The sequence below is a fragment of the Aquarana catesbeiana genome, linkage group LG01 (genome assembly GCF_042186555.1).
Source record: "Aquarana catesbeiana isolate 2022-GZ linkage group LG01, ASM4218655v1, whole genome shotgun sequence".
Taxonomy (NCBI): domain Eukaryota; kingdom Metazoa; phylum Chordata; class Amphibia; order Anura; family Ranidae; genus Aquarana; species Aquarana catesbeiana.
Window position 1 is genome coordinate 988,518,819 of NC_133324.1, and position 15,492 is coordinate 988,534,310.

The 15,492-nt window shown below is 56.0% G+C and overlaps 1 protein-coding gene across 1 annotated transcript in view; it reads left to right on the plus strand.

The window, feature by feature from the left end:
- NPR2 (natriuretic peptide receptor 2) overlaps nt 1-15,492 on the plus strand; it is a 187,154-nt gene that overhangs the window by 80,435 nt on the left and 91,227 nt on the right. The window contains exons 5-7 of the mRNA XM_073612133.1: nt 363-457; nt 5,079-5,211; nt 5,290-5,374. Of these exons, the coding sequence (XP_073468234.1) occupies nt 363-457; nt 5,079-5,211; nt 5,290-5,374 (313 nt within the window). The remainder of the gene's footprint in view (nt 1-362; nt 458-5,078; nt 5,212-5,289; nt 5,375-15,492) is intronic.

Genomic DNA, 15,492 nt, shown 5'->3' on the forward strand with positions numbered 1-15,492 from the left:
ATGAGTATGACACAATCTTCTCTCCTGAGGATGATGACACTTTATTGTCCATTCCAGCTCTTGGGAAGTTACTGCCCCCCTTCTTTTAACCTAGTAATCGAACACCGGGTGTGTCTCAATTGGGATCGTCAATTGGGATCATGAGTCAGTCTGGAGGGATCTTTCTTAGTGATACACATTAATGATGACACAAAGATGGGGGTGCATACACACACACATACAGAGCTCATCTATTTTATCATCCCACTGGTCACACTAAGGATTTTTGGAGATCATCCCACTGGTAACACTAAGGATTCTGGGAGATCATCCCACTGGTCACACTAAGGATTCTGGGAGATTCTCATGTCTTCCCTCCACAGGTATCACTGGGACAGTCAGCATGGACAAGGCCAATGACCGCAACACGGACTTTGACCTCTGGGCGATGGCTGACCATGACAGTGGTCATTTCCAGGTGAGTTTGGAGTAAATGCATCAGTCATCCTTTGATTATTATTATTAACTAGGTATAAAGCATCCACGTATTCCACACTACTGCTATATAAAGTTCAGTATACCGTTCTAGTAAAGAGTACATTTTATGACGTATGAGAGTCCTGCTCATTACAACTTACATTTAATAGGGACCAGGAGGTATGAGGGTCCTGCTCATTACAACTTACATCTAATAGGGACCAGGAGGTATGAGGGTCCTGCTCATTAGAACTTACATCTAATAGGGACCAGGAGGTATGAGGGTCCTGCTCATTACAACCTACATCTAATAGGAAACAAGAGGCATGAGGGTCCTGCTCATTACAACTTTCAGTCCACCAATGGGAAGACATTGGAGGATCCTCACTAAGAAGTAGAGGCACTGGAGTCTCTTTGGTCAGGAGAAGAGACATTAGGGGTATGAGGGTCCAGCTAATTACAGCTTACATATAATGAAGAACACAATCTATGGCTAGAGAACAGGAGGTAGAGATATAAGGGACTCATTGAACAAGACTATAGACATTAGGAACGCCTCAGTCAGGAGTAGAGACATTAGCAGCTCATTGCACATTTGGAAATCTCCAGTCTGAAGTAAAGACATTGGGGCTCCTCAGTCCAGGGGTGGAGATACTGGGGTCTTCTTAGTCCAGGGATGGAGACATTGGGGTCTCCTCGGTCAGAAGTGGAGACATTGGGGTCTCCTCAGTCCAGGGGTGGAGACACTAGGGTCTCCTTAGTACATGGATGGAGACATCGGGGCATTTCAGTCCAGGGATGGAGACACTAGAGTCTCCTTAGTCCAGGGATGGAGACATTGGGGTCTCCTCAGTCAGAAATGGAGACATTGGGGTCTCCTCAGTCCAGGGGTGGAGACACTAGGGTCTCCTTAGTACATGGATAGAGACATTGATGCATCTCAGTCCAGGGATGGAGACACTGGGGTCTCCTCAGTCCATGGGTGGAGACATTGGGGCTCCTCAGTCCAGGGATAGAGACATTGAGGGCTCCTCGATCCAGGGGTGAAGATACTGGGCCCTCCTCAGTCAAGAGTAGAGACATTAGCAGCTCCTTGCACATTTGGAAATCTCCAGTCTGAAGTAAAGACATTGGGGATCCTCAGTCCAGGGGTGGAGATACTGGGGTCTCCTTAGTCCAGGGATGGAGACATTGGGGTCTCCTCGGTCAGAAGTGGAGACATTGGGGTCTCCTCAGTCCAGGGGTGGAGACACTAGGGTCTCCTTAGTACATGGATGGAGACATCGGGGCATCTCAGTCCAGGGATGGAGACACTAGAGTCTCCTTAGTCCAGGGATGGAGACATTGGGGTCTCCTCAGTCAGAAGTGGAGACATTGGGGTCTCCTCAGTCCAGGGGTGGAGACACTAGGGTCTCCTTAGTACATGGATTGAGACATTGGGGCATCTCAGTCCAGGGATGGAGACACTGGGGTCTCCTCAGTCCATGGGTGGCGATATTGGGGCTCTTCAGTCCAGGGATAGAGACATTGAGGGCTCCTCGATCCAGGGGTGAATATACTGGGCCCTCCTCAGTCTAGGGGTGAAGACATTGGGGGCTCCTCAGTCCAGTGATGGAGACATTAGGGGCTCCTCAGTCTAGGGAAGAAGACATTGGGGGCTAATTGTTCATACTGTACATTCATATCAGTCTTTGCACTCAAAGAACTCACAATTTAAGGTCCCTATCTCACCTGTATACAAATCTACACACATACTGTATTAGGGAGAGCTTTGACAGGAACCAATTAACCTGCCTTCACGACTTTAGACTGTGGGAGGAAATGCACACAAGCACAGGAAAAACAATCATGCTCCATGCATAAGGTCAGAAGATTCAACATTGGGCATCCAGTCAGAAAAAGAGATACTTTTGGCTCCTTGGCCAGCAATAAAGACACTGGGGGGTTCTCTGGTCTGTAGTGTAGACATTGTGGCTTCTCTGTCAGCAGTACTGGTTTTGGCAGTCGTCAGCCTTCAGCCTTCAGCAGAAACACTGGAGGCTGCTCAGTCGGCAGCAGAGACATTGGGGGGTCCTTGGGCAGAATTAGAGGCATCAGGGACTCCTCACTCAGTAACAGAGGCATCTATTATTCCTGATTATTAAACGCTCCATGTCTTTACTCCTATCTGAGGAGCCCCCATTGCCTCTACTCCTGACTGAGGAGCCGCCAGTGCCTCTACTCCTGACTGAGGAGCCCCCAATGCCTCTACTCCTGACCGAGAAGCCCCCAATGTCTCTACTCCTGACCGAGAAGCTCCCAATGTCTCTACTCCTGACCGAGAAGCTCCCAATGTCTCTACTCCTGACTGAGAAGCCCCCAATGTCTCTACTGCTGGCTGAGGAACCCACAATGTCTTTACTGCTGACCAAGAAGCCTCCTAATGTCTCTACTCCTGATTGATAAGTCCCCAGAGTCTCTACTCCTGACTGAGGAGCACCCAGTGTCTCTACTGCTGACTGAGAAGCACCAAATGTCCCTACTTCTGACTGAGGAACCCCCAATGTCTTTACTCCTGACTAATGAGACCCCAATGTCTCTAATTCTGACTGAGGAGTCCCCAAAGACTCTACTCCTGACTGAGGAGTACCCAGTGTCACTACTGCTGACTGAGAAACACCCAATGTCCCTACTGCTGACTGAGGAACCCCCAATGTAATGTCTCTACTCCTGCATGAGGAGCCCCCAATGCCTCTACTCCTGACTGATAAGTCGCCAATGTATCTACTCCTGACTGATAAGTCCCCAATGTATCTACTCCTGACTGATGAGCACCCAATGTCTCTACTCCTGACTGAGGAGCACAAAATAACTCTAATCCTGACTGAGGAACCCCCAATGTCTCTACTCCAGCATGAGGGGCCCCCAATGTTTCTACTCCTGAATGAGGAGCTCCCAATGTCTCTACTCCAGCATGAGGGGCTCCCAATGTCTCTACTCCTGACCGAGGAGCACCCAATGCTTCTACTGCTAACTGAGAAGCCCCAATGACTCTACTATTGACCAATGTGTTCCAATGCCTCAACTCTGACTGATGAGCCCCCAATGACTCTACTGCTTACCAAGGAACCCAGTATCTATGTTCCTGACTGAGCAGCACTCAATGTGTCCCTGGTCAGCAGTACATTGGGAGCCAATCTTTATGCAGTAAAGACATCAGGGGTGGATTATATAAGATATATAGAGGTTCAGGTATATAAAGTATATAGGGTTCAATGAGCATACAGATTATAATGGAAGGTGTGTATGTACAGTGTATATAGTGGGGGTGTATAGACATTATATAATAGCAGGATTGTATACACCGAGCAGCCACCGATTCCTGACCCTTGACAGGTTAAGTGAATAACAATGATTATCTCATTACAGTGGCAATGTATATATATATAGGGGTGGTTGTATATACTGTATAGAGTGGGGGATATATGTATATAGCGGGGAGTTTTGTATACAGTAAATGTAATGAGAATATACAATAGATACTCATGTATATACAGTATATAGTGGGGTGATGATGAGTATACAGAGGGGGGATCTATCTATAGAGATAGTATATAGCTATGTATAGGGTAGAGATGGGGTATACAGCATATAGTGTGTTGGGGTTTGTACAGTATATAGTGGGGTGATAAGTATACAGCGGAGGAGGGGTCTCTTTAAATAGTATATAGTAGGGAGTTATGTACACAGTTTATATAGGTAGGGTATATAGTAGGCTTTGTATATACAGTATATAGAGTAGTGGTATTTGCACAGTATATAGCGGGGTGATGATAAGTTTATATGTATTTTGTGTATATATAGCAGGGAGTTCCGTATATAACGTATAGTATATACATAGGGTACACAGTATACTATATAGTGTGGTGGTGTTTGTACAGTATATAGCCAGGTGATGAGTATACGGCAGGGGGGATATATAGCAGGAAGTTCTGTATATAGGCAGGGTATATAGTAGGTATGGTATATACATTATATATAGGGATGGTGAGTCATGCAGCCTTCTCTGAGTATATAGGCAGTGAAGGAAGGGACGGCTGTGACCAGTGAAGGGTTAATCTTACTGGTATTCTGACCATTCCATTCCAGTGATAAGAGCCCCCCATCCCCCTCCTCCCCACCAGACCCTCCAGCTGCTGCTTCTCATATAACAGCCTCTTCCAGGGACAGCACAACCTGCCACCCAGGGGCCCTCCGTCACTTCCACTGCTGGGGGGCCCCAATGTGTGCCCCCCGCATGGATCTACCCTGTGACACAATCATTATTATATGTCAGAACCGAGGAGCTTACACTCTAATATCCCCTCCTCCACAGTCACACACTATTATTATTATTATTATACATTTATATAGGTCTGACATATACCGCAGCGCTGTACAGAGAGCAGTGTCAGTTGGTGTCAGCCCTCCATGTAGAGTTGTCACCTCATCCCTTTAAACACATAGGAATTACTCGGGTTCTGAGGATTATTATCAGCCCCCCGGAACCTGTGTAATTCATATGTGTTCAGGTTTATAGGGGTGAGGAGGAACCCCCAGTGTGAGCGCCATTCATTCACCTCCTTGTCTCTGTCTTCTCACAGATCTCTGGTCATTATGATGGGATAACAAAGCAGATAAACTGGACCGGGACCCCCATCCTGTGGCTGAAGGGGGCCCCACCCTTGGACAACCCGACGTGTGTATTTGACACAGATGACCCGAGCTGTGTGAAGAGTAAGTGACATCCCCTGCTCTGCGCTCTCTGCACGCATTGTCCTCCATTGTCACCAATGTCTATTCTGTCTGTTCCAGCTCCGCTCTCCACCCTGGCCATGGTGGCGCTGGGCGCCGGGCTCACCCTCATCATCTTTGGGATGGCCAGTATAATCATAATGAGGTCAGTGTATGGACCCCACTACCCCGTGTGTGCCAGCGATAACCAAACCCCACATACCCAACACACGTTCATCCCTACACCCCCCCCACTGTACCCCCCCCACTGTACCCTCCCACTGTACCCCTCATACACCCAACACACGTTCATCCCTACACCCCCCCACTGTACCCCCCCACTGTACCCCTCCACTGTACCCCTCATACACCCAACACACGTTCATCCCTACACCCCCCCACTGTACCCCCCCACTGTACCCCCCATACACCCAACACACGTTCATCCCTACACCCCCCCACTGTACCCCCCCACTGTACCCCCCATACACCCAACACACGTTCATCCCTACACCCCCCCACTGTACCCCCCCACTGTACCCTCCCACTGTACCCCCCATACACCCAACACACGTTCATCCCTACACCCCCCCACTGTACCCCCCCACTGTACCCCCCATACACCCAACACACGTTCATCCCTACACCCCCCCACTGTACCCCCCCACTGTACCCCCCATACACCCAACACACGTTCATCCAACCACCCCCCCACTGTACCCCCCCCACTGTACCCCCCATACACCCAACACACGTTCATCCCTACACCCCCCCACTGTACCCCCCCACTGTACCCTCCCACTGTACCCCCCATACACCCAACACACGTTCATCCCTACACCCCCCCACTGTACCCCCCCACTGTACCCCCCATACACCCAACACACGTTCATCCCTACACCCCCCCACTGTACCCCCCCACTGTACCCCCCATACACCCAACACACGTTCATCCCTACACCCCCCCACTGTACCCCCCCACTGTACCCTCCCACTGTACCCCCCATACACCCAACACACGTTCATCCCTACACCCCCCCACTGTACCCCCCCACTGTACCCCCCATACACCCAACACACGTTCATCCCTACACCCCCCCACTGTACCCCCCCACTGTACCCCCCATACACCCAACACACGTTCATCCAACCACCCCCCCACTGTACCCCCCCCACTGTACCCCCCATACACCCAACACACGTTCATCCCTACACCCCCCCACTGTACCCCCCCACTGTACCCTCCCACTGTACCCCCCATACACCCAACACACGTTCATCCCTACACCCCCCCACTGTACCCCCCCACTGTACCCCCCATACACCCAACACACGTTCATCCCTACACCCCCCCACTGCACCCCCCCACTGTACCCTCCCACTGTACCCCCCATACACCCAACACACGTTCATCCCTACACCCCCCCACTGTACCCCCCCACTGTACCCCCCATACACCCAACACACGTTCATCCCTACACCCCCCCACTGTACCCCCCCACTGTACCCCCCATACACCCAACACACGTTCATCCAACCACCCCCCCACTGTACCCCCCCCACTGTACCCCCCATACACCCAACACACGTTCATCCCTACACCCCCCCACTGTACCCCCCCACTGTACCCTCCCACTGTACCCCCCATACACCCAACACACGTTCATCCCTACACCCCCCCACTGTACCCCCCCACTGTACCCCCCATACACCCAACACACGTTCATCCCTACACCCCCCCACTGTACCCCCCCACTGTACCCCCCATACACCCAACACACGTTCATCCAACCACCCCCCCACTGTACCCCCCCCACTGTACCCCCCATACACCCAACACACGTTCATCCCTACACCCCCCCACTGTACCCCCCCACTGTACCCCCCATACACCCAACACACATTCATCCCTACACCCCCCCCCACTGTACCCCCCCACTGTACCCCTCCACTGTACCCCTCATACACCCAACACACGTTCATCCCTACACCCCCCCACTGTACCCCCCCACTGTACCCCCCATACACCCAACACACGTTCATCCCTACACCCCCCCCCACTGTACCCTCCCACTGTACCCCTCCACTGTACCCCCCATACACCCAACACACGTTCATCCCTACACCCCCCCCACTGTACCCCCCCACTGTACCCCCCATACACCCAACACATGTTCATCCCACCACCCCCCCACTGTACCCCCCATACACCCCCCCACTGTACCCCCCCACTGTACCCCCCATACACCCAACACACGTTCATCCCACCACCCCCCCACTGTACCCCCCCACTGTACCCCCCATACACCCAACACATGTTCATCCCACCACCCCCCCACTGTACCCCCCATACACCCCCCCACTGTACCCCCCCACTGTACCCCCCATACACCCAAAACACGTTCATCCCACCACCCCCCCCATACACCCCCCCACTGTACCCCTCCACTGTACCCCCCATACACCCAACACACGTTCATCCCACCACCCCCCCATACACCCCCCCACTGTACCCCCCCACTGTACCCCCCATACACCCAAAACACGTTCATCCCACCACCCCCCCCATACACCCCCCCACTGTACCCCTCCACTGTACCCCCCATACACCCAACACACGTTCATCCAACCACCCCCCCATACACCCCCCCCACTGTACCCCCCCACTGTACCCCCCATACACCCAACACACGTTCATCCAACCACCCCCCCATACACCCCCCCCACTGTACCCCCCCACTGTACCCCCCATACACCCAACACACGTTCATCCCACCACCCCCCCACTGTACCCCCCCACTGTACCCCCCATACACCCAACACACGTTCATCCCACCACCCCCCATACACCCCCCCACTGTACCCCCCATACACCCAACACATGTTCATCCCACCACCCCCCCACTGTACCCCCCCACTGTACCCCTCCACTGTACCCCTCATACACCCAACACACGTTCATCCCTACACCCCCCCACTGTACCCCCCCACTGTACCCCCCCATACACCCAACACACGTTCATCCCTACACCCCCCCCCACTGTACCCCCCCACTGTACCCCCCCATACACCCAACACACGTTCATCCCTACACCCCCCCCCACTGTACCCCCCCACTGTACCCCCCCATACACCCAACACACGTTCATCCCTACACCCCCCCCCACTGTACCCCCCCACTGTACCCTCCCACTGTACCCCTCCACTGTACCCCCCATACACCCAACACATGTTCATCCCACCACCCCCCCACTGTACCCCCCCACTGTACCCCCCATACACCCAACACACGTTCATCCCACCACCCCCCCACTGTACCCCCCCCACTGTACCCTCCCACTGTACCCCTCATACACCCAACACACGTTCATCCCTACACCCCCCCACTGTACCCCCCCACTGTACCCCCCATACACCCAACACACGTTCATCCCTACACCCCCCCACTGTACCCCCCCACTGTACCCCCCATACACCCAACACACGTTCATCCCTACACCCCCCCACTGTACCCCCCCACTGTACCCTCCCACTGTACCCCCCATACACCCAACACACGTTCATCCCTACACCCCCCCACTGTACCCCCCCACTGTACCCCCCATACACCCAACACACGTTCATCCCTACACCCCCCCACTGTACCCCCCCACTGTACCCCCCATACACCCAACACACGTTCATCCAACCACCCCCCCACTGTACCCCCCCACTGTACCCCCCATACACCCAACACACGTTCATCCCTACACCCCCCCACTGTACCCCCCCACTGTACCCCCCATACACCCAACACACGTTCATCCCTACACCCCCCCACTGTACCCCCCCACTGTACCCCTCCACTGTACCCCTCATACACCCAACACACGTTCATCCCTACACCCCCCCACTGTACCCCCCCACTGTACCCCCCATACACCCAACACACGTTCATCCCTACACCCCCCCACTGTACCCCCCCACTGTACCCCCCATACACCCAACACACGTTCATCCCTACACCCCCCCACTGTACCCCCCCACTGTACCCTCCCACTGTACCCCCCATACACCCAACACACGTTCATCCCTACACCCCCCCACTGTACCCCCCCACTGTACCCCCCATACACCCAACACACGTTCATCCCTACACCCCCCCACTGTACCCCCCCACTGTACCCCCCATACACCCAACACACGTTCATCCAACCACCCCCCCACTGTACCCCCCCACTGTACCCCCCATACACCCAACACACGTTCATCCCTACACCCCCCCACTGTACCCCCCCACTGTACCCCTCCACTGTACCCCTCATACACCCAACACACGTTCATCCCTACACCCCCCCACTGTACCCCCCCACTGTACCCCCCATACACCCAACACACGTTCATCCCTACACCCCCCCACTGTACCCCCCCACTGTACCCCCCATACACCCAACACACGTTCATCCCTACACCCCCCCCCACTGTACCCTCCCACTGTACCCCTCCACTGTACCCCCCATACACCCAACACACGTTCATCCCTACACCCCCCCCACTGTACCCCCCCACTGTACCCCCCATACACCCAACACATGTTCATCCCACCACCCCCCCACTGTACCCCCCATACACCCCCCCACTGTACCCCCCCACTGTACCCCCCATACACCCAAAACACGTTCATCCCACCACCCCCCCCATACACCCCCCCACTGTACCCCTCCACTGTACCCCCCATACACCCAACACACGTTCATCCCACCACCCCCCCATACACCCCCCCACTGTACCCCCCCACTGTACCCCCCATACACCCAAAACACGTTCATCCCACCACCCCCCCCATACACCCCCCCACTGTACCCCTCCACTGTACCCCCCATACACCCAACACACGTTCATCCAACCACCCCCCCATACACCCCCCCCACTGTACCCCCCCACTGTACCCCCCATACACCCAACACACGTTCATCCAACCACCCCCCCATACACCCCCCCCACTGTACCCCCCCACTGTACCCCCCATACACCCAACACACGTTCATCCCACCACCCCCCCACTGTACCCCCCCACTGTACCCCCCATACACCCAACACACGTTCATCCCACCACCCCCCATACACCCCCCCACTGTACCCCCCATACACCCAACACATGTTCATCCCACCACCCCCCCACTGTACCCCCCCACTGTACCCCTCCACTGTACCCCTCATACACCCAACACACGTTCATCCCTACACCCCCCCACTGTACCCCCCCACTGTACCCCCCCATACACCCAACACACGTTCATCCCTACACCCCCCCCCACTGTACCCCCCCACTGTACCCTCCCACTGTACCCCTCCACTGTACCCCCCATACACCCAACACATGTTCATCCCACCACCCCCCCACTGTACCCCCCATACACCCCCCCACTGTACCCCCCCACTGTACCCCCCATACACCCAACACACGTTCATCCCACCACCCCCCCACTGTACCCCCCCACTGTACCCCCCATACACCCAACACACGTTCATCCCACCACCCCCCCATACACCCCCCCACTGTACCCCCCCACTGTACCCCCCATACACCCAACACACGTTCATCCCACCACCCCCCCACTGTACCCCCCCACTGTACCCCCCATACACCCAACACACGTTCATCCCACCACCCCCCCATACACCCCCCCCCATACACCCCCCCACTGTACCCCCCATACACCCAACACACGTTCATCCCACCACCCCCCCATACACCCCCCCACTGTACCCCTCCACTGTACCCCCCATACACCCAACACACGTTCATCCAACCACCCCCCCATACACCCCCCCACTGTACCCCCCCACTGTACCCCCCAATACACCCAACACACGTTCATCCAACCACCCCCCCATACACCCCCCCACTGTACCCCCCCACTGTACCCCCCATACACCCAACATACATTGATCCCACCATGCCCCCTCCCACTGTACCCCCCATACACCCAACACACGTTCATCCCACCACCCCCCCCATACACCCCCCCCACTGTACCCCCCCACTGTACCCCCCATACACCCAACATACATTGATCCCACCATGCCCCCCCTCCACTGTACCCCCCATACACCCAACACACGTTCATCCAACCACCCCCCCATACACCCCCCCACTGTACCCCCCCACTGTACCCCCCATACACCCAACATACATTGATCCCACCATGCCCCCCCCCACTGTACCCCCCATACACCCAACACACGTTCATCCCACCACCCCCCCCATACACCCCCCCACTGTACCCCCCCCACTGTACCCCCCATACACCCAACATACATTGATCCCACCATGCCCCCCCCACTGTACCCCCCATACACCCAACACACATTGATCCCACCCCACCCCCCCCACTATACCCCCCATACACCCAACACACATTGATCCCACCCTGTACCCCCCCAATATACCCCCCATACACCCAACATACATTGATCCCACCCTGTACCCCCCACTCTACCCCCCATACACCCAACACAGATTGATCCCACCCCACCCCCCCAATATACCCCCCATACACCCAACACACATTGATCCCACACCATCCCCCCACTATACCCCCCATACACCCAACACACATTGATCCCACCCTGTACCCCCCCAATATACCCCCCATACACCCAACACACATCGATCCCACCCTGTACCCCCCCACTCTACCCCCCATACACCCAACACACATTGATCCCACACCACCCCCCCACTATACCCCCCATACACCCAACACACATTGATCCCACACCACCCCCCCACTATACCCCCCATACACCCAACACACATTGATCCCACACCACCCCCCCAATATACCCCCCATACACCCAACACACATTGATCCCACACCATCCCCCCACTATACCCCCCCCCATACACCCAACACACATTGATCCCACCCTGTACCCCCCCAATATACCCCCCATACACCCAACACACATTGATCCCAACCCCCACTCTACCCCCATACACCCAACACATATTGATCCCACCCTTTACCCCCCCCCCACTCTACCCCCCATACACCCAACACACATTGATCCCACACCATCCCCCCACTATACCCCCCATACACCCAACACACATTGATCCCACCCTGTACCCCCCCAATATACCCCCCATACACCCAACACACATCGATCCCACCCTGTACCCCCCCACTCTACCCCCCATACACCCAACACACATTGATCCCACACCACCCCCCCACTATACCCCCCATACACCCAACACACATTGATCCCACACCACCCCCCCACTATACCCCCCATACACCCAACACACATTGATCCCACACCATCCCCCCACTATACCCCCCATACACCCAACACACATTGATCCCACCCTGTACCCCCCCAATATACCCCCCATACACCCAACACACATTGATCCCAACCCCCACTCTACCCCCCATACACCCAACACATATTGATCCCACCCTTTACCCCCCCCACTCTACCCCCCATACACCCAACACACATTGATCCCACACCACCCCCCCACTATACCCCCCATACACCCAACACACATTGATCCCACCCCACCCCCCCAATATACCCCCCATACACCCTACACACATTGATCCCACACCATCCCCCCACTATACCCCCCCCCATACACCCAACACACATTGATCCCACCACCCCCCCATACACCCCCCCACTGTACCCCCCATACACCCAACACACGTTCATCCCACCACCCCCCCATACACCCCCCCACTGTACCCCCCCACTGTACCCCCCCATACACCCAACACACGTTCATCCCACCACCCCCCCACTGTACCCCCCCACTGTACCCCCCATACACCCAACACACGTTCATCCCACCACCCCCCCCATACACCCCCCCACTGTACCCCCCCACTGTACCCCCCATACACCCAACACACGTTCATCCCACCACCCCCCCACTGTACCCCCCCACTGTACCCCCCATACACCCAACACACGTTCATCCCACCACCCCCCCATACACCCCCCCCCATACACCCCCCCACTGTACCCCCCATACACCCAACACACGTTCATCCCACCACCCCCCCATACACCCCCCCACTGTACCCCCCCACTGTACCCCCCCATACACCCAACACACGTTCATCCAACCACCCCCCCATACACCCCCCCACTGTACCCCCCCACTGTACCCCCCATACACCCAACATACATTGATCCCACCATGCCCCCTCCCACTGTACCCCCCATACACCCAACACACGTTCATCCCACCACCCCCCCCATACACCCCCCCCACTGTACCCCCCCACTGTACCCCCCATACACCCAACATACATTGATCCCACCATGCCCCCCCTCCACTGTACCCCCCATACACCCAACACACGTTCATCCAACCACCCCCCCATACACCCCCCCACTGTACCCCCCCACTGTACCCCCCATACACCCAACATACATTGATCCCACCATGCCCCCCCCCCACTGTACCCCCCATACACCCAACACACGTTCATCCCACCACCCCCCCCATACACCCCCCCACTGTACCCCCCCACTGTACCCCCCATACACCCAACATACATTGATCCCACCATGCCCCCCCCACTGTACCCCCCATACACCCAACACACGTTCATCCAACCACCCCCCCATACACCCCCCCACTGTACCCCCCCACTGTACCCCCCATACACCCAACATACATTGATCCCACCATGCCCCCCCCCACTGTACCCCCCATACACCCAACACACATTGATCCCACCCCACCCCCCCCACTATACCCCCCATACACCCAACACACATTGATCCCACCCTGTACCCCCCCAATATACCCCCCATACACCCAACATACATTGATCCCACCCTGTACCCCCCACTCTACCCCCCATACACCCAACACAGATTGATCCCACCCCACCCCCCCAATATACCCCCATACACCCAACACACATTGATCCCACACCATCCCCCCACTATACCCCCCATACACCCAACACACATTGATCCCACCCTGTACCCCCCCCAATATACCCCCCATACACCCAACACACATCGATCCCACCCTGTACCCCCCCACTCTACCCCCCATACACCCAACACACATTGATCCCACACCACCCCCCCACTATACCCCCCATACACCCAACACACATTGATCCCACACCACCCCCCCACTATACCCCCCATACACCCAACACACATTGATCCCACCCCACCCCCCCAATATACCCCCCATACACCCAACACACATTGATCCCACACCATCCCCCCACTATACCCCCCCCCATACACCCAACACACATTGATCCCACCCTGTACCCCCCCAATATACCCCCCATACACCCAACACACATTGATCCCAACCCCCACTCTACCCCCATACACCCAACACATATTGATCCCACCCTTTACCCCCCCCCACTCTACCCCCCATACACCCAACACACATTGATCCCACACCATCCCCCCACTATACCCCCCATACACCCAACACACATTGATCCCACCCTGTACCCCCCCAATATACCCCCCATACACCCAACACACATCGATCCCACCCTGTACCCCCCCACTCTACCCCCCATACACCCAACACACATTGATCCCACACCACCCCCCCACTATACCCCCCATACACCCAACACACATTGATCCCACACCACCCCCCCACTATACCCCCCATACACCCAACACACATTGATCCCACACTGCCCCCCCACTATACCCCCCATACACCCAACACACATTGATCCCACACCATCCCCCCACTATACCCCCCATACACCCAACACACATTGATCCCACCCTGTACCCCCCAATATACCCCCCATACACCCAACACACATTGATCCCAACCCCCACTCTACCCCCCATACACCCAACACATATTGATCCCACCCTTTACCCCCCCCACTCTACCCCCCATACACCCAACACACATTGATCCCACACCACCCCCCCACTATACCCCCCATACACCCAACACACATTGATCCCACCCCACCCCCCCAATATACCCCCCATACACCCAACACACATTGATCCCACACCATCCCCCCACTATACCCCCCCCATACACCCAACACACATTGATCCCACCCCCCCACTGTACCCCCCATACACCCCCCCACTCCACCCCCCATACACCCAACACACATTGATCCCACACCGCCCCCCCACTATACCCAAATAAACCCAACACACATTGATCCCACACCCCCCCCACTATACCCCCTCACACACCCAACACACATTGATCCCACCCCCCCACTGTTCCCCCCATACACACCCCCACTCCACCCC